A 27,292-nucleotide genomic window follows, 5' to 3' on the forward strand; every position below is an offset into this window, starting at 1 on the left:
GCTGTGTGTCCTAAGGAGCTCATCCGCGCCACCTCCCCCCCCACCCTTAGAGCTCAGTGGGCAATGGGGTGAGCCAAGGAATTCATTATTTGGAAGCGGCGATTGGAAAACCACAAGGCTTTCATCATTGTGAGGTCCGACATTTGTAGCCGTACCTCCCTAGGATTCCTGAAGTTCAGATGGCGTCAAAATAACCCCACGGTCCCCTCCACCGTGGGTATTCCCCATAGCAGTGCAATACACGTGGGACTAACAGATCACCCCCTTGGGCTGAAATCCTGCCTCTTCCACCGTCGGAGAGCCCAGCTCAGGCGCGTGGCCTGCCCAGCCACAGGACCTTGCCATCGCAGTAGACAGGTGTAGGGCAGCACATGGCCCACCCAGGACCCTGCCCTGTGTCCCACAGGCCTCGATGGCAGCCAAACCTGTTCTCACCCATTTTCTGACTTGGTCCTCACAACCACGCACCAGAGACAGCCCTGTATCACTAACAATATTTTATAACAAGAAAAGCTGTGACAGAGAAACCCATGTGGGCGCCGATTCAGCCTGGCATGTCTCAGCTGCTCTGCTTCCAATCCAGCTCCCTGCTAATGACTTGGGGAAAGCAGTGGTAGATGGTCCAAGCGCTTGGGCCCCTGCACCCACGTGGGTGACCTGGGAGAAGCTTCTGGCTCCTGGCTTGAGCCTGTCCCAGCCCTAGCTATTGTGGCTATTTGGGGAGTAAACCTGTCTCTGTCTCTGTCTCTCTCTCTCTCTCAAAATAATTAAATAAAGCTTTTTTAAAAAATCCCACAAAGACTTAGGAGTTTGTGAAAGAATCCAGATCAAATGCCACCAAAGAGCATACATGATAAAAGTAAGCCCCGCCCACCCCATCCTCCATCCCCCACCCCCCAATTCTGGTGGCCCTCCAACCCCTCCTTGGTACCCAGGCATCCAGGAGCCACTAAGGACACATGGAGGGCCGGTGCCGTGGCTCAGTTGGCTAATCCTCTGCCTGTGGCGCTGGCACCCCAGATTCTAGTCCCGGTTGGGGCACTGGATTCTGTCCCAGTTGCTCCTCTTCCAGTCCAGCTCTCTGCTGTGGCCCAGGAAGGCAGTGGAGGATGGCCCAAGTCCTTGGGCCCTGCACCCGCATGGGAGACCAGGAGGAGGCACCTGGCTCCTGACTTCGGATCGGCGCAGCGCACTGACCTTAGCAGCTATTTGGGGGCTGAACCAACAGAAGGAAGACCTTTCTCTCTGTCTCTCTCTCTCTCACTATCTAATTCTGCCTGTAAAAAAAAAAAAAAAAAAAAAAAAAAAAAAAAAAAAAAAAAAAAAAGGACACATGGGCGCCACCTTCTCTCCAAGCGTGCCGACAAACCGTGCACCCTGCAGCAGCATGCTTTGCGGTTGTCATTGAATCAGAGCTCTGCGCGTCCACTTAGAGGAATGCACAGTACTCCACGACGCACGCAGCCGGCCCCACGGGTGGGCATATGTGTCTGTTTCCAGGTGTTGGCTGTAGAATCCGTGCTGCAGGGAAGATCCTTGTCTGTACGCTAGGTACATGCAGTTAGTAAAAGTAACACAGATACCGAGTGCTTAACTTTTGTCCGTCTGATAGGCACAAATTGAAGTCTGTGCTTTGTGTCCTTAATGCTGACTCACGGTGAGCATTTTGCATACATGTAAAAGCTATTTGTTTCTTTTCTCTGTGATCTTCCTGGTCATGCTTCTTGCCAGTTTTTCCAGAATGCTAGTATCTTCACCCTGCTATTTTATATAAACTTTGTCTCTATAAGGAAATGAGCTCCTGACATGTATTCTGCAAATGTTTTTCCCGGTTTATTTGTGCCTTGCCTTTGTTAGGGGATTTTTGACACGTGTAACTTTTGAAATCATTATTTAGCCAAATGTATCGATATTTTACGACTTCTGGGATTTCCATCTTACTTAGAAAATGTTTTCTTTTTGTGACTATAGCTCTCCGATATTTTCTTTTCATGATTTTCAAAATCTTTTAAATCTTTGCTGCAGGTATCATTTGCCTTGGTGTAAGGAGTGAGGAAGGGATCCCAGATTTCTTTTCTTCTGTTTCCTACATCATTGACCAGTTGTCCCAATTAGATTTATTTAAAAAAAAACTACCTTAAAGTAAATGCTGAAATTCTACCTTTATTGCATGCTAAATGTATATGTATATATATAAACTCATGTGAGGCTATTTGTGGATTGCCCAGGACTTTCTGTTGGTATTTTGCCCTGCACCTGATCCAGGACTAAATCTTTGATCTTTATGATGCTGGTCAGATATGTTTTCTGGCCACGTATGTTTTCATATTTGGTCATATATGTTTTCATATCTGGTAATATGTGTTTCCGTATCTGGTGGGACTAGTTCCCCTGCTTCTATTACTCATCTCTCTCAAAAATGTCCTGAATATTCTGAACTCCTTATTTTTCTAAATGAACTCTAGAATCAGCTTATCTAATTTCAGTGGACATTCTGCTTGATATTTTTCTTGGGACCGCACGGCCTTGATTGAATTGTTTAGAGGCAATTGCATTTCACACTCCTGCGATTCCCTAGCTAAGAACAGGGTGGATCATCCCACTGACTTAAGTCTCTTAAAAAGCACTTGGGTCGTGTTTTAAACCTTTCTCAGTAGGGATCCTGCACACGTCTTTACCTTTCGAGGTGTTGTCTCCATTTTAACTGCCAACTAACGAGGTCTTCTAACTTAGTTTTGAACTTGCCCGTTATTTGTATAGGAAAGTATCCAACCATATCGCCTGCAAGTAACGGGGGTTTTATGCCAGCTCTTGTTCAACTTTTTAACCTTGTATTTCATAGTCAACAGTTCTGAACTTGAGACATCAAAAGGGAGCAGACTTCCTCGGAGCAAGAAAATGACTGGGCCCATCCTGGCTCATGGCCGGCTCGGTCAGGCTCCGTGCGCTGGGGCTGATTCTCCTCCTTGAGTATTTTCACTGTCGTCTGTGATTGCCTGGAGACCAGAAGCCTCCTGACAGATGGATTGGTGGTGGCCTGACTGAGATGGGACCGAACCCCTGAGGTGCTGACCGGTGGGGGCTTCTCCCTGGGGGTTGTGAAGGCGCTGGACAGATCCCGTAACCCTGAGACAGGAGGACCGCTCCCACACCGGATGCCTTAGTGGTCCCTATTTCTCTGTAATATTAGCGTCACTCACTCAACAAAGCCAGAAGCCCTCTGAAAGCAGGTCTGGGGTCCTTGATAGAGTCTCACGTGGGAGGAAGCCCACGCTTCTGGCAAGTGATCAGTGGCGTTTGTTGACTGACTGATACGCCACAAGTAAACCGCTGGTGACAAATGAGTGTCCATCTCATGTCCTGATTGCCCTGTCTTTGGAAAGGGCTCCTGGACCCAAACAGCGCTGAGCTTCTGCAAAAGAGAGGAAAGTCTAACAGAGCAGAGGCCGGGCGCGGGTATAAATAGCAGAAGGAAGTGCTTGGACTTTCTCAGTGCAATAAAAGTTCTATGTAATAATATTACACGTAGCTGTGTAATTACGCCTGGAAATTGCAAGCTGCCAGTATGTTCTCGCCCAGCCAAATGCCAGGCGGCTCTCGCGGTGCGTGCATTTGCTTGGAACAAAAGTGCAAATTCAGAGGCAAATCCCAGGTTTCACTTCCTTTGGAAAACACGGGCAGCGGTGGGATCCTTGAGGGCATCCGGCTGGGCTGCTGCCCTGTAGCTGGCCTCCCGGGTGAGGTGGGCAGTGGGGGGTGGAGACAGAGGCAGAGATGTTTCCAGGTATAACCAGGGCGCCTACGCCTGTAACTCTGCCCTCTGCCACCGCTGGTGGGCTCCTCCCCCTGGATCCATCGGATCCCACACAGAGGTCCAGGGTAACAGAAGGGCAGGGGAGGGGCCGAGAATCCTGGGCAGTGGCTGCGTGGCCAGATGACGCAATTTGCTAACTGCTCCCCAGTCGCCCTCCTCTCCCCCATCATGAGCCCCAGCCGATTCCTCTCCCATGCAGACCTTCCCTGATTTCCATCCTGTGCCCCTACCTCCCTGGCCCTCCTCCCCTGGCCCCCACCTCCGTGGGCGTGGGCTGCTGCCCTACTGAACTGCTCGGCTTTGAACTCAGAGCCCCACACTTCAGGCAACGCCCGTCTGCACGCGCATGCTCAGTTCCCCTCATGCTGTTCCCCTTGCTAGAATGTTCTCCTTCTCCCGCCTCACCCCCTGGCTGCCTGGGTGGGGCTCACTTCCTTGGTGGAGTCCCCCCCCCAAGCCCAGAGGAGCCCCTGCTCTCTGGCCCAAAGCACCCCATCTGCACCTCTTAGCACTGTTTTTTTTTTTTAAATAAGGTTTTATTTTATTGTATACTTTATTTATTTGGGAGAATGAGAAAGAGAGAAATCTCCCACACCCTGGTTCACTACCCAACTGCCAACAACAGCCAAGGTTAGGCCAGGCCAAAGCCAGGGGCTGGGAACTCAATCCAGATCTCCCCACGTGGCTGGCAGGACCCCAAGCACTCGAGCCATCACCTGCTGCCTCCCAGCAAGCACAGTAGCAGGAAGCTGGGATCAGAAATGCAGTCAGAACTCCAACCCAGGCACTCTGCAACGTGGCGTCTTAACCACAGTCCAGAAGCCCACCCTTCCTTTGGGGGTCTCTACTTGTATCTCTCGCCGGCTCCACTGCAAGCTCTCAGGGCCAAGAACTCCTTCCTCCCCCGCAGCACTGGGTAGATGCGGCGCAGCTGGAGGCCGAGCTGGAGACAGCTTAGGGCAGCAGGAGGCCGCCCGCCAGGCTCCGAGTCTCAGCTCCACCTCAGTTTCCCCATTTGATAAAATGGTGTAATCCTGGTGACAGTAGCCACTTGTGTGGGTTTCCAAGAGGACAGAACTAAGGACTGCACGTAAAGGATCTAGGGCGGCCGCTGGGCCTGGACAGCCAAATCGAGCTGACCCCACGGTCTCCCTCTGGCTGTGTTCCCGTCAAGCTCGTCAAGTCAGCATAGCATCCGGGCCGGTTGCAACCCCGTCCCGTCCCCGACCCCACATGGGGGGGCGGGGGGTGCCTGGGGGGCGTTTGCGAGGGATCTGTGCAGCTGCCAGAGCAGTGCCTCTCCCCAGTGCCAAGGCCATCCTCGGGGTGACCCAGCCGGGGTTCTTCCCACCTCTCGGGGCACGAGGGGGAAGAGGTCAAGTCCTTTCGCCAAGCCGTGCAGTCCCCTTCTCTCGGCCCCTCCTGGACTGTGCCAAGTTCCTGGAAGCCCAAGGGGTGCTGCCACTTACTCTCTCGTGTGACCCAGCAGGGAAAGGCGAGGGGAGGAAGTGGGAAACCCACAGTCAGACACAGCAGCCCCAAGACATGTGAGTCGGGCTGCCCGTGACCTTGGAGTCCAAGGACCCATTCAGACACAGAGCCTTCCAGTGTGAGGACAGCGAGGCCTCTCCACAGCCTCCTGGTCCAACGGGCAGGAAGAAACGAGCTCACAGGGGTCATAGCACTCATCAGTGTCAGAGCAGAGCCAGGGTTTTCATTCTAATCCCCCCCCCGCCAGAGTTCGGGCGCCCTGGGCACTCCCACCCTCGCTCCTCATGCTCCTGTCCGATGCCCTCACCGGTGCCACCTCCCTCTCTGCTCCATGTAAAGCCCCAGGCTCAGCAGCAAAGACCTCGGCTCCCTGACCATGTCTGCAGCATGGAGGTGGCATTGGGGGGTGGGGCACTCACTCAGAGGCTGGACAGCTGCACAGCCGCCGCAGTATCTTCTAGAACAGATACCCGGACATCCCCAGGAAAGGCGGGAATTGGGAACTGCTTCACCCTGGTGGCTGCACCCAAATCCTGACCTCACAAAATCTGAACATCCCTACTCGTCCACCGAAGATGCCCCTTAGGGCAGAAATCGTGCTTGGTGGGGGCTGGAGGGGGCTCCCCGATGCTCCAGCAAGGCTGAGACCCCCTGACACAGCTGCCGGGAGCCACAGCAGGCCCCCAGGGAGGGCTCCTGCAGCCAGCAACGCGTGCCCTGGTGCTCTGCACAGAGACGAGTGATTGATTTTATTATCTACATTTTCGGTGGTTTAATAAGGTTTAATAAGCCTCCCAAGGAGTTTTCTGGCTCAGGAAATGGCCTGTAATAAACACAAGCAGTAAAGCCTTTATTTTTAACATAAAGGAAGAGGTGCGCAGTTTTGCTTAGACGAAAATAAGTCTCCCCTCGCCCCAACCCCCTGCCCAAGGCCCCTTCATGCCCTCTCATAAATCAAGAAGGAATAAAATAATCACAGGATGGCAGCTTGGAGGCCTCACTGATTCTGCCTGCCCAGACACCCCCGGGCCAGCGTGTGCACCCACCCTGCACCCACCCTACCATCAGGAGCCCGCCAGCCTGATGCCCCTCCTGCCCTCAGTTCCCAGGCCATGTGGCCCCTTACAGAGCCACCTTTCTGTCTCCCCTCACACTGTCCACTCCATGGGCAGTAAAAAAAGCCATGCTTCTGGGGACGGTGTGTACTCTGCAGCAGCCAAAGCCCTACCTCACTCTGTGACCTCGGCCCCACTTCCCTTTAGTTTCCTCATCTGTAAAATGGGTATAATACAGCCTTGGCCACACCATGGAGGTGAAGGTGTTTTGACAGGTAAAGGGCTCTGAGCCACTCCGTGGATGGAGGGGTTGGAGCAGCAGTCCCGGGGGACCCACCACAGGTTCATGGACACCTGTTGTGAAGAAGGGGCTCCTCCAGGGGGTGATGACAGAACTGGGTTTGTACACCCCACCCCTACCTCACAGCCCAGAGGTGGGGCTGCCTCCTCTCATTCTCCCATCTGCACACCCCCTGGGCCACCCCCTTGGCACCCTTCCTGTCTGTTCTTATTTCTTCCTTGGCGAGAGTTTAGGAGGAGGGATGCCCACCTGTGCTGCCTCCTACCCCAAGGCCCTGTGCCTTGTTTGCTCAACCGATTCCAGTGTGGAAGGAGATAGGGCCAGGGGCTGGCCAGGGACACAGCCGGGCCCAGAGGACCAGTTCTGCAGCCTCAGGGAAGTCAGGCCACCGCACAAGCCTGTTTCTCGTCAGCACAATGGGCAGAATAATTCCTGCGGGGCGCGGCAAGCGTGTGGAGAGAATCGCGTGTGAACAAGCTCTTCCGAACCTCAGTTCCGGCAGACGTATGACGTCACTAACTCAGGGGACTTCAGCAGGGAGAAAACACGCAGGCCCCCCGATGTGGGGACGCAGAGAAAATCTGCAGCTGGGAAGAGGACCCAGGAGTGCCTGCCTCCCAGGTCTGGTCCCTGCTGCTGCCCTCACTTGTCCTGGGGCGGGAGACGGGGCTGGGCACTGGGGAGAAGGCGGCGCATGGTCCTGGGGGGTGAGGCTGCATTCCAGAGGTGCGGGGACATCTGGATGGCCATCGCCTTTGGCAGAGGAAGAAAGCTCAGAACGGATTGCACAGCACAGAGAGCCTGAGGGACCTCACGGGGCCGGCTGAGCTCGGGACTGCAGGCTCCCGGCGTGTCCTGGCAGGGCGGCAGAGCAGGTGCGGCAGGCTTCACCCAGTGTGGGCGCTCTGCCTGGGGTGCTCTCGGCAGGCGGGGTGCAGGCCGTCCAGCCTCCAGCCCACACGTCTAGTCCCAGCCTCCAGGGCGGCCAAGGCCCAGGGGCATGCCAGGGCCAAGGGGTGTGGCTGCCCTGCTTGGGGAGACTGCCAAGGGTAGGGTGGGGCACGCCCAGCAGAGACCAGGAACTGGCCAGCTGCTGGGGCCAGGCCTCGCCGCCTTCTCTCTCTGGCTTGGGCCCGCCACCCCGTTGTGGGTGTCACTGCCTGCAGACCACAGGGAGTACAGAACCACCCTAAGGACCCAGGTAGCTGCTACCCAGCCTCATTCCCAGGGCCGGAATGGAAATTCACAGCCCTTCTCATCCTGAGCTGTGCCCCTCCTGCCCCACCCCCACCTTCCCCACAGCCACTCATTCTGCAGGTGGCCTTAAAGCTGCAGGTTGGGGAGGCACTGGGGACTGGGGGCAGGGGGAATCCGCTGACTGTGGGCAGCCCATGCTGGGATGTGGCAGAGGGGAGCCCCAGACAGGCTGCAGGGAGCAGAGTTCAAGGACATAGACACTGAACTTGAGGATCGCAGCAACAGAATTGTCCCGAAAGTCACAGCACCAAGGCAGCCATGGAGGACAAGAAAACCACGGGACTGAAGCAGATACCGAGTCTTGCCCCGCTGGTTTCTGGCTGAGTGATTTGGGGCAAGGCACGCAGCGTCTCCTGTCCCCATCAAATAGGGATCATAAGACCGGCTGTCAGGATGAAATGAGCTAATGCGAGTGCCTTAAGAATGAGATGACAGGGCTCTGTTCAGCTGGCAGAGGTCCCCGGGGCAAGGGTTGGGACCATCCCTCCGTTTGTGACTTGGCTTGTGTTGTACAGATGAGACTGAGCTCAGGGCGGGTGAGTGCCAGGTCCCAGAGGCCAACCTTGGTGGAGCCAGGCTGTCTGAGAGCCCCGCCCTCACCCCTGCTCTCCCCCCACCCGCCCCCGCCCGCTGTCTGCCGACTCCAGGCACAGCTTCCGTGTGGGTCCCCTTCAGGGAATCAGGGTAAGCAGATTGTTCGGAGGGTTTCTAGAAGCCCAAAGCCTTCCCGTTTCTGACGATGCAGGGCAAGGTCTTCCTGCCTCCCTGCCCAGGGAAATCCTCTCTCCCGTTCCCAGCTCAGGCGGAGCGGCTCTGCTGGAAGCCTGCCTTGATGCCCAGCCCACAGGGCTCCTTTGCCGTGGTGTCTACACTCCGTGCTGGAGCCCACCCCTGAGCTGGCTCAAGTGGATCTCAGCTCCCTGGCGCACAGCCCGTTCCTCAAACCCCTAGAGAGAGTCCACCTTCAGGGGCAGGAGTTCCAGCCCCTCTGCCCCTCAGCCAGACTCTGTAGGGAACAGGTGTGGAGAAGGTGAGAAGGGTTCCAGTGTGGGCTCAGACACTTCCTGGCTGTGTGGCCTTGGGGACATCACCTGCCTCTTCACACCTCGCTTTCTGTCTCAGCATTGCAGGTGCTGATAAAAACATGCACCCTTCAGAACGTTGTTGGCTGAGGAAGGAGTAGAGGGTCGTGACTGGCAGGTGCCAGGTGCTCAATGAATGAATTGATCACCGTCATACATGCTGGCCCCTAGGTACAGAGAGAGGGGAGCACAGGTCCCCGTGGGAGAGGAGGGGCTCCTGTTCACCACTGCATAAACCCAGACCAGAGGTGGGAACCGCTGCCTTTGTCAGATAGGTTGTGTGGGCTGCAGGAGCTTCCACCGAGGACAGAGGCCTGGGGGATGCTGGCTCGGCCTCAGGCCCTCTGCTGTGGTGGCTGCACCTAAGAAGGTCTCAGACCCCCAGCCTTCCTCTAACTGCTCTCCTCCATTTCTTTGTGTTTTTTTTTTTTAAGTTTATGTGTTTGTTTTATGTGTTTGAAGGGCAGAGTGACAGGAGAGAGAGATAGAGAGATATGTTCCCTTTGCTGGTTCATTCCCCCAAGTGCCCACAACAGCTGTAGCTGTACCAAGCCAAATCCAGGAACCCAAATGCAGGTCTCCCATGTGGGTGGCAGGGGCCCAAGGACTTGAGCCATCACCTGCTGCCTCCCGGGGTGTGCGTTAGCAGGAAGCTGGATTGGAAGCAGAGGCCTGACTGGGATACAGTTTGGGAGTCCCCAGCAGCAGATGAACCCCCTGTACCACAATGCCCACGGCTGTCTCTCAATCTCTAAGCTCCTCTTTTTTTAAGATTTATTTATTTATTTGAAAGCCAAGGTTATACAGAGAGAGAAGGAGAGGCAGAGAGAGAGGGGGGTCTTCCATCCACTGGTTCACTCCCCCAGTATGCCGCAATGTCCAGAGCTGCACCAATGCAAAGCCAGGGGCCAGAAGCTTCCTCCAGGTTTCCCACGCAGATGTAGGGGCCCAAGAACTTGGGCCATCTTCTACTGCTTTTGCAGGCCACAGCAGAGCTGGATCAGAAGTGGAGCAGCTGGGACTAGAACCAGCGCCCATATGGGATGCCAGCACTGCAGGTGGCAGCTTTACCCGCTACGCCACAGCACTGGCCCCAATCTGAGCTCCCTCTGTCCACTGTCCTGTCCTCATTATATCTGAACTACGTATTTTTCTGTCCCCTTGCAACCAGAGGTTCATATTTGCATCAAGCCTCTATTAGCTGTTGAGAGTGTTTCTGTTTAGTTTTGTGTGTGTGTGTGTGTGTGTGTGCGTGCACACACAGTTTTTCCCCTGCACAAGTTTTTCTTGGAGTTGCCCTAACTTGGGCAATGGGAGGCGAGGGGAGGTGGGGGAGGCATGGCGTCCCCTCAGGCACACTGCTTTCTGCAGGCCCACCAGGGCATGGGAATCTGAAGGTCAGCAGGGAAGCTCCCAGAGGGCAGGGTAGGGGTGCTTCTGCCCAAAGAGACAATGAGACATCAGATGGCAGCCCACGCCTCCCATCCCTGACCCCAGGGTTAGTCTCCTGCCTGGAAAAACAGCACCGAGCTACCATGGTTACATCTGTTCCTCCAGGAACGGAACAGCACCCGCCAAGTCACAGGGAGAAGTTGCTGCAGGGCAGAGCAGCCTTCAAGTCCAGGGTCAAGGGGACCTGTTGCCCGCTCCCCATGGCCAGATCCACTGTATGCTTCTAGCTCCTCGGGGTCTCGTGTTAGCAGATTTGTCGTGACCAGCCAGTCACAGAACGAGGAAGCAGGAGCCTGCAGGGGGAAAAAGGCCTCCCAACATCATCCAGCTGTGATTTGCTGACCCAGATCCCAAAGAGAGACTGCTTGGGCTGGGCAGGAGATGGCACAGGTGGCACAGGACACCCACCCTCCATTCCCCAGGGGGCTCGCATGCAGCTGGGCACCCACACACACACACCAGCAGCTTCCAGCTGCTTGATTTAGAAAGGCAGAAGGGGCCTGGGGTTATGGCACAGTGGGTTAAACTGCTGTGTGCAGAGCTGGCATCCCGAATCAGAGTGCCAGTTCAAGTCACGACTGCTCAGCTTCCAATCCAACTCCCTGCTAATGCGAACTGGGAGGCAGCGGATGATGGTCCAAGTGCTTGAGCCCCTGCTGCCCCTGTGGGAGACCCCAGATGGAGTTTCTGGCTCCTGGCTTCAGCCCTGCTCCAGCCCTGGCCGTTGCAGGCATTTGGGGGAGTATCTCTCTCTGTGTATGTCTGTCTGTCTGTCTCTCTCTCTGTCTCTCTCTCTCTCACACTCTGCCTGCCTTTAAAACACAAGGCAGAGAAACGGGGAGACTTTTCCCGAGAAGCGTTTAAAGCATTATCTTTGAAGGAGCTAGCCGCCGAGGGGCAAGGAGCTGGCTCTGCGGAGAGAACAGCTTCCTGGGGTTTGCCCAGCTCTGGCTTTGTTCTCAGCAGGGCAAGGGGAGAGGCACTTGCCAGCAGGCCTTTCAGAGACGGTTCATGGGCTTCCGGCCGGCTGCCACCTTCAGGGGGCTCTGGGGGGGGGGGGGGTCAGAGAAATGAGCTGGTTCGTCAGCAGAGTCGCATCCCATCCGCCAAAACACGGCCGAGGTCTCCTGGTTCTGTTGGATGGAGGGTCTTACCTGCCACCCAATGGGATGCCACCCTGCTGCCCGTCACACACCTGTACTGTTCTCTGTCACTGCCCGACAGAGAACTCTCAAACTAGCGGCTGACAGCAGGAGCAAACTCCGACTGTCTCTCGGTTGTCCATGGCCCCAGAGTGCATGAGGCTGTAGCGAGGGTGTCAGCCAGGGCAGCTGGGTGCCCAGGTGGAGCTGGGGCTCCAGGACTGGCGAGCAGGTGCTGGCTGCTTGAGGAGGCCTCCGTTCCTCACTGCGCAGAGCCCTCCCTGGGGCTGTGCCATGCAGGCGTCCTCACGCCTCACAGCCAGCTCCCCCAGGATTGAGCAGCAGGGCTTGGTCCGTTTTCTCTTGCTATCACTAAATACTTGACACGGATAATCGATAAAGAAAGGAGGTTTATTTAGGTCACAGTCCTGGAGACTGGAAGTCCAGGACGAGGCTACTGCACCTGCTCACTGGGCTGAGGGCCTTGTGCAGCTTCACTTCCTGGTGGAAAGCCGGAAAGCAGGTGGACAGCGTGGAGGAGGTGGCGACAGAGGGGGCCGAGAGCTTCCTGCCAGCCCTCTCTCCTGTGAAGCCTCACCCGGTCTCACAGGGACAGCAAAAGTCCCTCTCCCAGGCCCCGTCGCCGACCGCATTAGGCAGGGTCTGTTCTGAGTGGTCCCACTTAGCTGGTCCTGGCTGCTGACAGCTGTCTCACTGTTGTTTTTCCCTGGAGACTCGGATCCTGTCCCCCACCCCTGGCGAGGGCTTCCCTCCTCTCTGACCAGGAAGGGACTTGCATTTATGTTGAATTTAAATTGGTATTTGTAGGTAAAACATCTCATAAGTACATATATATGGGATATTAGCATTTTTAAAATATTTATTTATTTGAAAGTCTGAGTTAGACAGAGGAGGGAGGGAAGGAGGGAGTAAAAGAGAAAGAGAGAGAGAGGGATTTTCCACTTACTGGTTCATTCCCCGGAGAGCTGCAGCAGCTGAGTCTGGGCAAAGCCAAAGCCAGGAGCCAGAAGCTTAATCTGGGTCTCTCACGTGGGTGGTAGGGGCCCAAACACTTGGGTCATCTTCCACTGCTTTCCCCGGGCTATTAGCAGGGAGCCAGATCGGATGTGGGGCAGCAGGACTCTAACCAGCATCACAGGCAGTTGCTGTGCCACAATACCAGCCCCCAGGATATCAGTATTTTTTTTTTTTGACAGGCAGAGTGGACAGTGAGAGAGAGAGACAGAGAGAAAGGTCTTCCTTTGCCGTTGGTTCACCCTCCAATGGCCGCCACGGCCGGCACGCCGCGCCGATCTGATGGCAAGACCCAGGTACTTATCCTGGTTTCCCATGCGGGTGCAGGGCCCAAGTACTTGGGCCATCCTCCACTGCACTCCCTGGCCACAGCAGAGAGCTGGCCTGGAAGAGGGGCAACCGGGACAGAATCCGGCGCCCCGACTGGGACTAGAACCTGGTGTGCCGGCGCCGCAAGGCGGAGGATTAGCCTAGTGAGCCGCGGCGCCGGCCAGGATATCAGTGTTTTTAAAAATAAGATCAAGGGGCCAGTGCTGTACCACAGCAGGTAAAGCCACCACCTGCAGTGCTGGCAGCCCATAGGGACGCCAGTTCAAGTCCCGGCTGCGCCACTTCTGATGCGGCTCTCTGCTGTGGCCTGGGAAAGCAGTAGAAGTTGGCCCAAGTCCTTGGGCCCCTGCACTCGTGTGGGAGACCCAGAAGAAGCTCCTGGCTCCTGGCTTCGGATCAGCGCAGCTCCAGCTGTTGCGGCCAATTGGGGAGTGAACCAGTGGATGGAAGACCTCTCTCTCTTTCTCTCTCTCTCTGCCTCTCCTCTCTCTGTGTAACTCTGACTTTCAAATAAATAAATAAACCTTTTTTAAAAAAAAATGATCAAGAATTTCAAGTGAAAGGCAACTTTCTCAAATAATGTGAAGCCAGGAGTAAGGTCAGGAGGCAAAAACATGGCACAGAACCCCCTTTTGCTTCTGAGAACGAACCACAAGATTGGTGTGAGCTTCGTAGTAGCCAGTGCAAAAGATGAGTGAGCCTGTGAAAGTCAGAGGGCAGAGGGTGTGTGGCCCAGCAGAGCATGTCTTGGCAGAAGCGCCACGTGGCCTGTGCGGAAGGCGGATCCCATCCCTGGAGCGCGAGGGCCAGCTGGCCTGCCCGTGGCTTCGTCCCGGTTTCCCACGGTGCACACTGACCAAGGAGAATTTGGGGAAGCGTCTGTAAGATTGCTAAATAGCTGCCCCTAGCTGTCCAGCGAGAGACCCGACTCCAGGAGTCTTAGGGGAAAAAGAAGAGAGTCCAGTGGTGAGCGAAAGCCCCGGTGCAGGGGCCAGACTGAGAGCTACAGGCGAGGTGGGAAAGCAAAGCCGTGGTGTGCACCTGCAGCCAGTCCAGAGCCCCAGAGCCGAGTCCCCCATCCCGCAGCCCGCTCGCTCACCCGCGTCCCCCTCTCTGTGTCCCCGCAGGGCTCTGGCTGAGAACATGGCCAGCGGCATTGACGAGCTCATCGGCATTCCCTTCCCCAACCACAGTAGCGAGGTCCTGTGCAGCCTCAACGAGCAGCGGCACGACGGGCTGCTGTGCGACGTGCTGCTGGTGGTGCAGCAGCAGGAGTACCGCACCCACCGCTCCGTCCTGGCCGCCTGCAGCAAGTACTTCAAGAAGCTCTTCACGGCCGGCACCCTAGCCAGCCAGCCCTACGTCTACGAGATCGACTTCGTGCAGCCCGAGGCCCTGGCCGCCATCCTGGAGTTCGCCTACACCTCCACGCTCACCATCACCGCGGCCAACGTCAAGCACGTCCTCAACGCCGCCCGCCTGCTGGAGATCCAGTGCATCGTGAACGTGTGCCTGGAGATCATGGAGCCCGGCGGCGAAGGCGGCGAGGAGGACGACAAGGAGGACGACGAGGACGAGGACGACGAGGACGAGGAGGACGAGGAGGAGGAGGAAGAGGAGGAAGAGGAGGAGGAGGAGGAGGACGATGACGACACGGAGGACTTCGCCGACCAGGAAAACCTGCCTGATCCCCAGGACATCAGCTGCCGCCAGAGCCCCTCCAAGGCGGACCACCTCATGGAGAAGGCGTACTCAGATGCCCCCAGCGACTTCCCCGACGCCTTCCCCGCCGGCAGCCCCGGCCACCTGGGCGTGATCCGGGACTTCTCCATTGAGTCTCTGCTGAGGGAGAACCTGTACCCCAAAGCCAGCATCCCCGACAGGAGACCCTCCCTGTCTCCCTTCGCCCCGGACTTCTTCCCCCACCTCTGGCCAGGCGACTTCGGGGCCTTTGCCCAGCTGCCCGAGCAGCCCATGGAGCCCCTGGACAACGGGCCGCTGGATCTGGTCATCGGGAGCCGGAAGATCAAGGAGGAGGAGAAGGAGGAGCTGCCCCCGCCCCCGCCGCCGCCCTTCCCCCACGATTTCTTCAAGGACGTGTTCCCCGACCTGCCCGCGGGGCCGCTGGGCCCCATCAAGGCGGAGAACGACTACGGTGCCTATCTCAACTTCCTGAGTGCCGCCCATCTGGGGAGCCTCTTCCCGCCCTGGCCGCTGGTGGAGGAGCGCAAGCTGAAGCCCAAGGCCTCGCAGCAGTGCCCCATCTGCCACAAGGTCATCATGGGGGCCGGCAAGCTGCCGCGGCACATGCGGACACACACCGGGGAGAAGCCATACATGTGCAACATCTGTGAGGTCCGCTTTACCAGGTGCGCACCTGCCGCTCCTCCCACCCCCCCCCCAGGGTGGGCACGGGAGGGATGCAGGGGGTGGGACCGGGGGCGGGGCCAGGGGCGGGGCCAGAGACCCCGATGGATCCCAGACACCGGCCAAGTCCATTGCCAGGAGGGCTGCTAGGCACAGCCTGGTGCAGTGATTCACAACTCCTTTTTTAGGCACTCACATGTTTTCTCCGATACAAAGGTACTTAAAGATTTGCAGAATGTGGAGATGAAAAGTAAGTTTATGTTGGTGTCCGACATTTTTTGAAATCCGTGCTTATGAGGGGGTCTTCCAAAAGCCCACCAATTATTTAAAATTATGAAACAGCCACGCATGGATTTCAAAGATGTCTGCACCGGTATCAGCTTACCCTTTCATTCCATTCCCAGGAACTTTTGGAAGTAGCCTCCTGCAGTATTAGGCGGGAGCCCAAGACAGAGCAGGCCGGAGCGGAGCTGTTCTGGTTGAGAGATGTGGAACAGCCTTGGCCCCTGCTCAGTCAGCCTCCCCGCCCCTTCGCTGCTGCAAGTGCCTGGGACGCAGGCGGAAGTCCCCCCCACCGACCCTGGCACAGAGCAGCCCCTTCATTTCATTCCCACCAGCACCTGCGGCAGCGGCTGCTCCGTAGGCAGCCTGTTCTGCCTGCCCAGGCTGCCCTAAGTGTGAAGGCTCTCCTGCCTTTGTCGCCAGTCCATAAGTGGTGGCACTGAGACCTGAACCCCACTCTACGAGGGGCAGCCACGGCTGTGGCCAGGAGACCACAGAGACCCCTGCGGTCATTTCAGGGTTGGACCGTAAAGAGAGGCCTCTTTTCACGTGCTGCCCGCCGCCTGTCCGTGTAGTGGAGACACGTGGTGCCGGTACAAAGTTTGAAAACCCATATACGTCAGCAGCTCCTGCTGGCTCGTGGCCTCCCCTCCTTCGGCCGGTGTGATAGTGCCTTTCTATGCGCAGCAGCTTCTGTGGGCAGAGCTGGCTGGCGGGATGACACGGGGCAGATCTGTCCACCCACTGGCTTCTGGTGGGCCTCACTGGGGTAAATGACGTGGGCGGTCCCTGGGGTGAGGGATGGAACAAGCGGCTTTGTGCCCGGTGGGGAGTGAGCTTGGCAGTGCCGGCCATGGCTGACCAGACTCAGTACTGCCCCACGCTGCCTCTGTCCTGGGAACACTCACCTGGAGAGACCCCCCCACCACGTACTCTCTTGGGGGCTCCCGTTGCCTCCCATCCCCCTGGAAAGCCTCATTGCCGGGATTTTCCTGTGTGGGCCCGAAGCTGGGCCCTAGAGGCTGCAGTGACAGCTGGCGGCACAGGCCCGGGTATCAAGTTGGACCCTGATTTTCCGGGAGAAAACAAGAGGAGGCCCCTCCAGCCGCTGCAGGGGACAGTGGCGCCGCTGAAACAGCTCTGCAGACCCCTCTGATGGCTTTCAGGAGCAGCGCCCATTGCTCCCAAGGTGGCCTTGGGGCCCTGCTCACAGCTGCTTCTGTCCCCAGTGCTTCTCGGTGACAGTGGAGGGGGCATCAGCGGGAGAAAAAGAGGGACGGACCCCCAGGCCCAGGACACCCCCTTCCTCTGGGCCGTAGCCATGCTGACCTTGGAGCTCTGCTCCTGTTACCCCGAAGGGCAGCCAGAGCCAAACTCCCCGAGATCCCCCTCCCTGTGGGTGACAGCTCTGCCACCCGATGCTGCCGCCACAGGACGGGCCAGAACCCCCAAACAACACTGGGATGACACAGGGGAAGACAGACCAGAGCCCCGGCCAAAGGCCAAATTCAAGAATGGTTCACACATCTTCAGAGCCAGGGCCTCCTCGCAGCCCTGGCAATGGCTTCCAAGACCCAGGCCAGATCCCCAAAGGCCTGCAGCTGAATCTGCTTGGAGCGCCCCCTGCTGTCCCATGCCTGCTCCCTGGGCAGACACCTGGCTAACACTGGGGGCCCCTCTCCTTCAGAGCAGAGCCTCGCTGGTGGCCGTCACAGGTTACACATCCCAGAGTAGGACAGCGAGCCCTCCCTGCACCCCGAGTCCCCAGCCCCTTTCCATCTCCACCCCCACCCCCCCGTGTGGGCCTTGCCCACGCTCAGCCTTCCCTGAGATCCACACGAGGTGTGGCCAGTCCGCGGGCCCGACCTCCCTGGGGAGAGTCTGAACTCGGTCACTGCAGACAGACGGCTCACCCGCCGGACGCTGGAACGTGCTCCAGGGCCTCCCTGTTTGTGCGTGATGCTGAGCTCCAGGGGAGTAACATTCCAGAACCTTCCCTCCCTGCACATTCCTGGTGGTCAGTTAGGTGGCCTCGGGGTCTGCAGTCCCCCTACCCCTCCAGGCCAGATGGGCCCGGGGGCAGTTCCGGCCACCCAGCCGTGCGCCCTGCCCTCTCCTGGTTACCCCTGCGCGCAGGAAGACAGCCATCTGGGCCCAGGGCCTGCCTCCAGCTGCAGCGGCTGCATTCCAGCCCCCAGCCACTCCTCCCACGCTGGCTTCCCACTGGGCTCTGACCCTCGGAAGAGATCAGACCAGCCCTGGGTGCTCCACCCCCACCCCACCCCCACACCCAGCCTCCCCAGGAGCAGAGTAACTCCCGGTTGGTCAGGGAGAGGGGAGAAGGAGGCCTCTCTGGGCTGCCTGCCATAAGGGGCCTTATTTCTTTCTCGCTGGGCTGCGGCTGCCCCCTCATTCCCCTCCCCCACATTCTTATGAATCACTGGCCCTTTGCGTCCCAGCCGTCTCCAGGGTCCTGTTCTATCCCTGAAGACCCCTGAGCCTGTGCCCTGTAGCCAGGGCCCCTTGCAGCCTTTCCACAGAGGCCTGCTCTGTGGCCGAATGTCCCCGCCACCACCCTTCAGCGGCCACTTAGGCCAGGGCTGCCTCACTGACCTGGAATCCCCAGTCCCCCTTGCAAGGCCAAGTCACTCCCCTAAGACTGGACCCAGCTGGGTCCTTCAGCCCCCGAAGCTAAGAGGGGCCTTGACACGCTGCCCTCCACCTCCTCGGACACCATGTCACCTGCTGGAGTTGGCGTCAGTCCTCGGACGCCACCTGCCGTCCCTCTATGGGAAGGTGGAGGGTCTGCCTTTCCCCTGCGTGGTGGCCTCCCATAGTGTCCATGCCCCGTGGGGACATCATTCCTAATTCAGCAACCACAACCCAGGTGCAGGACATGGGGGCTGCCCAGCAGGCCACGCCCACCCGGAGGCCCTGCCGGCAGCTTTGTCCTCTCTGTCTGCAGAGAAGGCACTGGGGCCTCCCACGGTGGCACTGTCCCTTTCTTGCTCTCAGGCACCTCATCGCTGAGTCACTCTGGATTTCAGCCAGTCCCACCTGCTATCCCACCATGGATCCGTTCCAGATAGGACCAGGGCCTCACAGGCTTCAACTAGACGATTGCATCCACCCCACACTGGCCCCTCCCTGCTCTGGTCACCCCGAGGTCACTGAGCGCTGTGTCCCTCAGGTTCTGCCCACACCCGTCCATCTCAGGTCCGCCAGGACCAAGGGCAGGGGTAGCCGGGACCTAGGTGACCAGGACTCTCCTCATCGGGGGTTGCCTGATAATTCTATTCCCAGGAGGTCTGGGAGCTGGGAGCCCCGGGCAACTGCTAGGATGGGCCTTGAAGAGCAGGAAGCGGCGACCCAGGTACAAGGAGGAGCCCTCTGGCAGGGAGGGCCACAGCTGTGCTGGGTGGGCCGTGCTGCCCACTGTGGGCCTGGGCCCTCCCAAGGCCTCTGCTCCTGCCTCTTCTTCCTCCCCGCCATGTGCCTGCTCCTTCAGGGGCTGGGCGCCCTGCCTCCTGCCTCCCCAGGGGCTCCTAGTGAACACGCTGACCAGCCTCCCCTGCAGTAGCCCCCGCTTCCTGGCTGGACTGCCCGCAGCGGCGCCCGTGTCTCATGGGACAAGATGAGGGGAGACTGGCCCTGGGACAGTGTGGAGCCCTGGGCAGGCGGCACAAACCCTGCTGCCTAGGAAACCGCCCTCTGACTTCCCAGTGGATGCAACTTTTAGCCCCCGACGCCATCCCTGCCTCCGGGGCCAGCCCTACGCGGACCACCCCTCCCCGGCCGGCGTCTGTGCTCCACACAAGGCCCGGAGCCTGGATTCTTTCTCCATCTATTTTTTTCTCTCGTCTCCCCACTGCTGGCAGCTCTGGGAACCTTATTAAGATAATGTAATGTCATTAGCCGGGGCAGCAGGTTACCGAGAAGCCCCGGGCGGATGCAGCAGGGCAGCGGTCTGCCCCCCCCCCCGGGGGGGGAGAAGGGGGCCAGGCTGGAGGCTGTGGACCCCAGACCCAGGCCTCACGACCCCTCGCCTCCGTTCAGGAAATGAGCTCATGCGGGTGCGCACGGCTTTCCCGACAGTGAGCTCTCCAAGCTGGAAGAGGGGCTGCACGTGACCTGGTCTCGGTGCCTGAGGCGGGGAAGAGGGAGGAGATGGCAGAGGAGCGCCACAGCCAGCGAGGAGAGCGAGGGGTTTGGAGCTGGGTAAATCGGCCCCCGGCTGGCCCCTCAACAAACGCACAGCGCGCCCCCTGCCGGCCGCACCTATGCGGGGTGTGCGCACCGTGCGAAGCGCGAGGGTGTCTGCAGAGCAGGTCCCGGCAGCATGCCCCCAGGCCCTGGATAAGTGGACACAGGCTCCGCCCCGTACTGCTTTGGAAACGCGATGGAGTGGTTATCAGAGCCCCCCCGCCCCATGTCAGGCCTGGCCGGGCCTCTGATTGGCCCTGTGACCCTGCCCACGTCCTCACCCCACTCCGAGCCTGTTTCGCACATGTAACCCTAGAGGGTAGGAGTAGGTGCTCCCTAAGGTGGCTCCCAGCTTCCTGTTGTCCAAGGACAGGGAAGCCACGAGCGCGTTGCTGTGCCTCCCTCTCCACAAGGCAACCGTGGCCACAGCCACCTCCCACCCTGGCCCACGGAGCTCCCAGGAGGCCGGAGTCTGGGGCCGCTGCTTCCCTGCCCGTGAACTTGCTGCCCGCCATGGCTTCTTGCCTCCCACGCTCCTGACAAGACGGGGACAGGCAGTGGCTCTGCATGCAGGAGGGGAAATAGGAGGGGATAGGAAAGAACACGCACACAGAAGACAAAGGCAGCGCCGGCAAAGGCGACCTCTGAAAAACAGTGCTCGTCTGCCAGGAGCACCTGTGTGGTCCAGACGAGGCCTCGGACGATGCAGATGCGGAGTCCTGCCCGCCAGCGCCGCATCTGCCAGGAGGGTAGTGGGGACACGTGTGAAACCTCTAGGAGGCAGCAGAACCCATGACACATCACCCCCACCCCTCCCTCTGTCCACCAGGCGACCTGCCTTGAGGGGCAGTGTTCAGGCCACATGTATTCAGAAGGATGCTCTGAGTGACAGCACAAGACCTATATGGACAGGGCAAGGTTTGTGGAGGACTGCCCTTGAGTTTGACCTTGAAAGATGGTGGGGAGGGATTGTAGCAGGAGACATTTCAGGCAGACTAGTCTGCAAGAGGGTACTTGGAAGAGGTGGGTGCAGGGAGGAGTGGGGAAGGGACTCGCTGGCATCCGGGCTGGGCCTCCTGCTGGAGCCCGAAGCATGGAGCCTCGGTGGCCAAACAGAAGATGGGCGCAGCAGGTGCAGAAGTGAGGCTTCACGAGCATGCGCGCTGGGATGTGGCCGGCCCTGCACCGGGGCCTGGCAGTACAGCGCGTTCTAGCAGGTGGTCAGGGAGGCAAAGTTGGCAAGAGCTTGGCCTGCAAGGGATGTGGGTGCAGACAGGAGGCTGGCGACTTCGTAAAGCGCTCTGCAAGCAGTGCACGGGCTAAGTCAGCACACCAGCCATCGGACACCCCGACCTTCCTACCCGAAGGGAAGTAACCAAGGGCACGGCTCGTGCCTGTCAGCAGCAGGGCAAGGAGGGAAGAGCTGTCAGAGGGGAGGCCAGCAGCCAGAGCAGCTCCCAGAGAGTGCCTATCCACCCCTGCCCTGGGTGCGGACACTCCACACCCCAGGGTCACAGTGGTGCAGCCCAGCCCCCTGAAGCTCAGGGTCCTGGCCCGGCCCCTGGAGCATGCGCAGCCCTGAGCCCAGCTCCACCAGTGCGCACATCCTGATACCCACGTGAAAAATCGCACTGTGGCCTTAGAAAGCCATTCCCTTTCTGATCCCCGCTTTCGCCATCTGGAAGGCGCGGGAGCTGGGTCGGCTCAGTATTTCCCTGATAACGCAGGGGACAGGGCCTGCCACCTGGGTGTGGACCTGAGGGGGTTCAAGTGTGCCTGCTGAGCTGCAAGGTCCCGAAAAAAAAAAAAAAGGCGTTTCCAGAACTGGCTTATAATGGGCTTTGCCCACTCTGCCCACCCCTCCCTCCTGCTCTCATGAAAATTGCCAGCAGGGAAAGATGGCTCCTCCCGCAGGCGTCTCCTCTTCCAATGGCTGTGTCTGCACCTTCCCGGGCAGCCCTTACAGGCGCAGGCTGGGGGCCCTCAGAGGGAAAATCCACCCTCGCTCACCCCCAGAACAGCTGCAAACCAACCACGCCCAGGCCTCCGTGCCCCGCGAGGAAGACTGGGTACCTTACAAAGGCAATCAGCTTCCTAAGGCTGAGGGTCTTCTGCCAGGCCCTGCTGACTCCAGTGGCTCACATGAACCCAGCGTCTCCCCGCCAGCTCTGGGCAATGAGGACTGGTGTCCAGCCCTCACGGCAGCTCTGCACAGACAGGTTGAATAATTTCCCTAAAGGTCACCCCGCCACAGTTAGTAGTGGGTCTGTAGCTGGAGCAGGAACCCCCAGGGGAGGACCCACCCCTACCCTATAGCTCCCCTCTGAGTAGCACCTGCCGGGGTCATGGACGCAGCGTGGTCACCTGCCAGCAGGTGCTGGATAAAAGGACCTCATAGGCGCCTTCTCAACACCTCTTCTGCACTTGGGTTGGTTGCCATGGAAATGGAATTTCTTTCCAATGACCTCATGAGGAGTTAGGGATAACGTGTGGGTGTTTAGAGGAGGCCCTTAACATTTGCAGATTTGTCAGCTGCATTGTTCATTGTTCCACAGTGCCGTGGGGTCAATTCTCCTAATTGTGTCTAAGAATGATCAACCACCCAAGGCTTAAGTGGGCTGATGACCCTGCACTGAGCCCTCTGTGGGGTCCTCTCGGCTTCAATAGCCACTGGGATGAATCTCTGAAGATCTAAGGCATGCCGGGTGGGACGGTGTCACGGCATCCCCGCAAGGGTACGGATGGCTCTGTGCACACCACCCTCACGCTTCTCCCCGGGGTCACAGTGCAGAGGTGAGGGCCTGAAGTGTAGTCTCAGCTAGGCCAGCGCCGTCAGGATGAGCTTGGCAGGTGGCCTCCGTGTGCCCACCCACAGAGTAGAGGGTCACCGAAGCCGCGGGTCTCCATGCGCTGTCGCCACCAGCGGCAGCATCAGTGGCCGACAACTCAGCCATGCAGACTGCATGCAGACCCTCCTGGGTCACCCTCAGGGGGAGGGGTCCAGGGCCTTGAGAGCAGGTCCTCACTGTGGTTAGGTGCAAGCTCAAGCTGGAAACCCACCGGCCTCGATGCTCCCCAGGCCCCTCCTGCTGAAAAATCCAATTGCCCTGGTGACTTCCGGGTTCAGTAGTAGCCGGCGTGGGGTGGCACGCACGTGGTGTGCAGCCGGGAGGGGGGCCAGTGGGTTGTGGCGGGGGAGGGTCTGGTGGTGGAGAGACCAGCCTGCCTCTGGCAGTGGCACCCTCTCCCTCCTCCCCATCTATCCACTCTGCTCCCTCCCCCTGCCCCACCTCCCTGGAACACTGCGTCCTCCCTGGTCCTCCTTCCCCACCCCTGCCAGACGCACGCACACGCACACATAGACACACACGCACGCACATGCACTTTTCTCTCCCGTCCCACCCCTGGAGAATCCATTTGAACACGAGAGCCAACAAGAGCTCCCGCGGCCAGGAGGCACCAGGAACCAGCTCCTGCTCAGCTGTGCCGAGGTCTGGTTACATCCGGCCACGTTAGGGAGGCCAGCGGGACTCCACATCTGCTCTGACCTCCAAGCCCAGCCTGGAAAGAGAGCGAGGCTCCACCGCAGCCACGCCTGGGAGGAGGAGGTGGGAGGCTGCGTGCAGGGCTGGGGAAGCTGGGGAAGATCCCAGGGGGCATTCTTGCCGCCCAGCCGACCCCAGCTCAGCCAGGATGAGCGGCTCCTGATGCTGGTGCTGGACTCAGCACCCGTGTTCAGGAAAACAGCCCCATGGTGCCAGTCTCCCTTCCAAGACCACCAAGAGATTCGCTGGCTGGTTCTCCCCACCAGCCCCACACAATGGGGCCTGATATCTGGCCCTAGCCTCAGCTCCGCACAGAGAGGTCAAGTAACTTGCCTGAGGTCACCCAGCAAGTTGGTGATGGGCTTGCGGCTGGGGCAGGGGCTCCCAGACTCCCTGGGGGAGCCCCACCCTGTACCATACCTTCCCTCTGAATAATACCCTTAAGCCCTCAAAAGCTGCGCCCCAGATGAGGCTGCATTCCTGTTGCACCTGGTTCTTTTGTAAACCCTGAAACTGTCTGCAAAGACGAGAGCCCAGGGCTTAGGATCAGAAACCGCCTTGCAAGGGACGAGAAGGAGGTGTGCCTGGGCCCAGGATGGTCAGAGCTCAACAGGGGGCTGGGAGGAGCCCAAGGCTGCGGGCAAAAGCACCAGGCTGAACCCAGAAGACCCTTATCTGGGCAAAGTGGCTGTGCGCGTATCCAGTAGTGGGGACCGCGCTGCGCCATCAGGGGACCAAGGCAGAGTGCTGACTGCGACAACCCCTCCACCTAGCAAGTCCGTTCTGCAGTCTGTGAGGCGGGCCCCCATGAAGAGTGGGGCTCCCTGCTCTGAGCGCCTATAAAGGTGGGGGAGGGGATTGAGGACAGGGCTCTTCCCCCACGGGGTAATCCATTCCTGTTTGGAGCCCTGCAGCTGTTGAAGGTACATCCTCGCCCGGACCTCGGTTCCTGGAACTTGACACCATGGCAGTAGGCAGCCTGCGCAGGTGCTGGAGGGTGGGCTGGGGGGGAACAGAGGTCAGGAGTGCCCCGGCATCCCCCCACGACTGACCCTCGGGCTCTGCCTTGCAGGCAGGACAAGCTGAAGATCCACATGCGGAAGCACACGGGCGAACGGCCCTACCTGTGCATCCACTGCAACGCCAAGTTCGTGCACAACTACGACCTCAAGAACCACATGCGCATCCACACGGGCGTGCGGCCCTACCAGTGCGAGTTCTGCTACAAGAGCTTCACGCGCTCCGACCACCTGCACCGGCACATCAAGCGCCAGAGCTGCCGCATGGCGCGGCCCCGGCGCGGCCGCAAGCCCGCCGCCTGGAGGGCCGCCAGCCTGCTCTTCGGGCCCGGGAGCCCTGCGCCCGACAAGGCGGCCTTCGTGATGCCGCCCGCGCTGGGCGACGCCGCCGCCGCTGCTGCCGCCGCCGCCGCCGCCATGTGCCTGCCGGGCCCCAGCCCCGCCAAGCACTTCCTGGCGGCGCCCAAGGGCGCGCTGAGCCTGCAGGAGCTGGAGCGGCAGTTCGAGGAGACCCAGATGAAGCTGTTCGGCCGCGCGCAGCTGGAGGCCGAGCGCAACGCCGGCGGCCTCCTGGCCTTTGCACTGGCCGAGAACGTGGCCGCGGCGCGGCCCTATTTCCCGCTGCCCGACCCCTGGGCCGCGGGCCTGGCTGGGCTGCCCGGGCTCGCCGGCCTCAACCACGTGGCCTCCATGTCTGAAGCCAACAACTAGGCTGGTCCTTGCCGGCGCCATCAGCCTGCTCTGCCCTGCTCCCCCCTCCCCAGGCCCACCCTGCCCCACAGGGGGCCTGAACCTCCCGCTTCACAAAGGGAAAAGGAAAACAGAGATACAGAGATCAGCAGCGACCTATAGCCCAGGCCTCCAAGGCACCTGTCTGCCTTCTCCCGGGTCTGAGACCCAGCATCTCCTGCCGCCCGCATGGCCCCAGCCTTTGCCTCTCCCAGGCTGTCTCCCTGGCTTTCACAGTTGGAGCAGAGCCCACACTGGGTCCCAGGAGCACTTGACTGTGTGGCGCCGTCAGGGGCAACCATATGGCCGGGAGACCAGCCAGATAGGGCCAGGTCCTGGGGCAGCCACTAGGGCTGAGCCCCAGCTCCCCTGGGGTGGGGGTGGGGGTGGGGGTGGGGGATCCTTTTGACAATGCTCACCTGCCATCCAGGCAGAATGCCCTGCTGGCAGGGAGGCCTCCTCTGTGCCTCGGTGTCACCCGGCTCTGAAGGGGGCTGGTGGTATAGGGTCCACCCCGCGCATGCGCACACCCATCCCTGCAGAGGGAGCCTGCATGTGGGAGTGCTCCCCAAGGCCCTGCCCAAACACTCGCTCCCCCTGGACTGTTCCATCACCTCCACCTCTGTGCTGGCGGAGAGAGGGAGAGGTGGCGCGGGGCTTGTGGTGGTACGCGCCACGCAGCCCTGCTCTCAGCAGGCCCCTGGGGAGCAGGACCCAGCAAATGCCCCATCTCGGTGCCCTCTCCAGCATAGCACAGGGTCCCTGGGGACTAGAGGCCACCTCTTAACACCCCCCCCAAGCCCTCCACAGACACACAGTGGGTCCTGGAAACCGACCCGGCGAGCCAGGGTTTCTCAGGGCCTCGGTGCTGCGGGGGCGGGGAGGGGGGAGGCGCCCCCCTTTGCTGTCTTTGATCCCGCTCAGCCCCTTCCTGGGCCCTCGGAAGCACAGGCGCTGGGCTCCCCTCTTTGGATGGAAGGGAGGCCCCAGTGCCTCTGGGATTGCAAGGACTCTGACAGCGCCGTCCTGGCTCCCTGGCAGGTGCGGGAGAAGAGCCCAGTGCCTTCCTGCTGCCCGGCCCCATCCCCACCCCCACGGTCCAGTCTGAGGCTGCCCCGGGGTACCCCATCCCCGAGGGCCTGGCCTGGAGCCCCTCATCCGAGCTGGGACCACTGCAGACTACGGCTCTTCCCATCGCCTTGGCTTTTTCCTGAACAAACACGAACAAAAAGGCACGAGAAGACCTCAGACTGCGGCCCTGCGCTGCTCGCGGGGAGAGACGCGGACTCCTGGAGCCGCGGAGACGGTGGTCGCGGGCGCGGTCCCCAGCCATCGGCCGCCTGGGCCCGGGGTTCCATTTCAGACCCTCGCTCTTGGGACGCCGCAGCCCGCGGGCCACGCCCCCTCCTTCCACCTCCTCAGAGGGCCTAGGGTGGAGCAAAACTGACCAGAAACAAAGGAACAAATGCAATTCTGCGGTGTTGGGCTCTTGTTTATATTTTGTAAAGGTAACGACTTCTTATAAACTCAGTTTTTCAGATGACTGCTTAGCTCTTTGGGTTTTTTCTTGGCTGCGGTTTGGAGTTGTACATTGTAAAATATCCAAAGATGTTCGTACTGTAGGACCAAGACCTTGATGCAAAGGGGGGAGGGGGAGGCGTGGTTGTGTTTTTGTTTCGTTCCAATTTTTTTTTTCATGTTTCGATTTCTGTGGCTGCCGGGGAACTTTGGACTTTTTTCTATTTATAACTCTTTTTATGTGATTGCTCTATGTAAAATGACACTCAACAAAGTTTGCCTTAGTGATTCAAGGGACAATCTTCCAGAACGTCGGTCGCACGCTGCATCCCGCCGAGAAAGGCTCTCCGCTGATTTTCTGGCCTATTTATTAAACAGTATTCATTGACTTGACCGCATGATGGTGCGAGTGGCACTTCTGTGACCGGGATTTCTGGAAGTTCTCGGGACAGCAACAGGCCAGGCTGTTGTCCACTGGGAGCCACTATTGAAAATAACCCCCACACATACACACCCTTACACACACCCACACACACACTCACCTGCCTCCTGCTGGGAGGGGAGGTGGGCGGAGCTTGTGGAACTCGCTGGCTCAGCTTGATTTCCCGCTTCCGGTTCTCATGTCAGTCATCCGGGCTGCCGTGTGCCGGGGGCACCCCCGGGCTCCCTT

General features: G+C 59.2%; 1 protein-coding gene across 3 annotated transcripts in view; it reads left to right on the plus strand.

Moving 5' to 3' along the window:
- Window positions 1-27,020, plus strand: part of ZBTB7C (zinc finger and BTB domain containing 7C) — a 312,790-nt gene extending 285,770 nt beyond the window's left edge. For all 3 annotated transcript variants that reach the window (XM_051851243.2, XM_051851242.2, XM_051851244.2), the window contains 2 exons: window positions 14,087-15,328; window positions 24,429-27,020. In XM_051851243.2, the coding sequence (XP_051707203.1) occupies window positions 14,103-15,328; window positions 24,429-25,086 (1,884 nt within the window). In that variant the 5' untranslated portion in view covers window positions 14,087-14,102 and the 3' untranslated portion in view covers window positions 25,087-27,020. The remainder of the gene's footprint in view (window positions 1-14,086; window positions 15,329-24,428) is intronic.
- The last annotated feature ends 272 nt before the right edge of the window (window positions 27,021-27,292 follow it).

This window comes from Oryctolagus cuniculus, chromosome 10 (assembly GCF_964237555.1).
Source record: "Oryctolagus cuniculus chromosome 10, mOryCun1.1, whole genome shotgun sequence".
Taxonomy (NCBI): Eukaryota; Metazoa; Chordata; class Mammalia; order Lagomorpha; family Leporidae; genus Oryctolagus; species Oryctolagus cuniculus.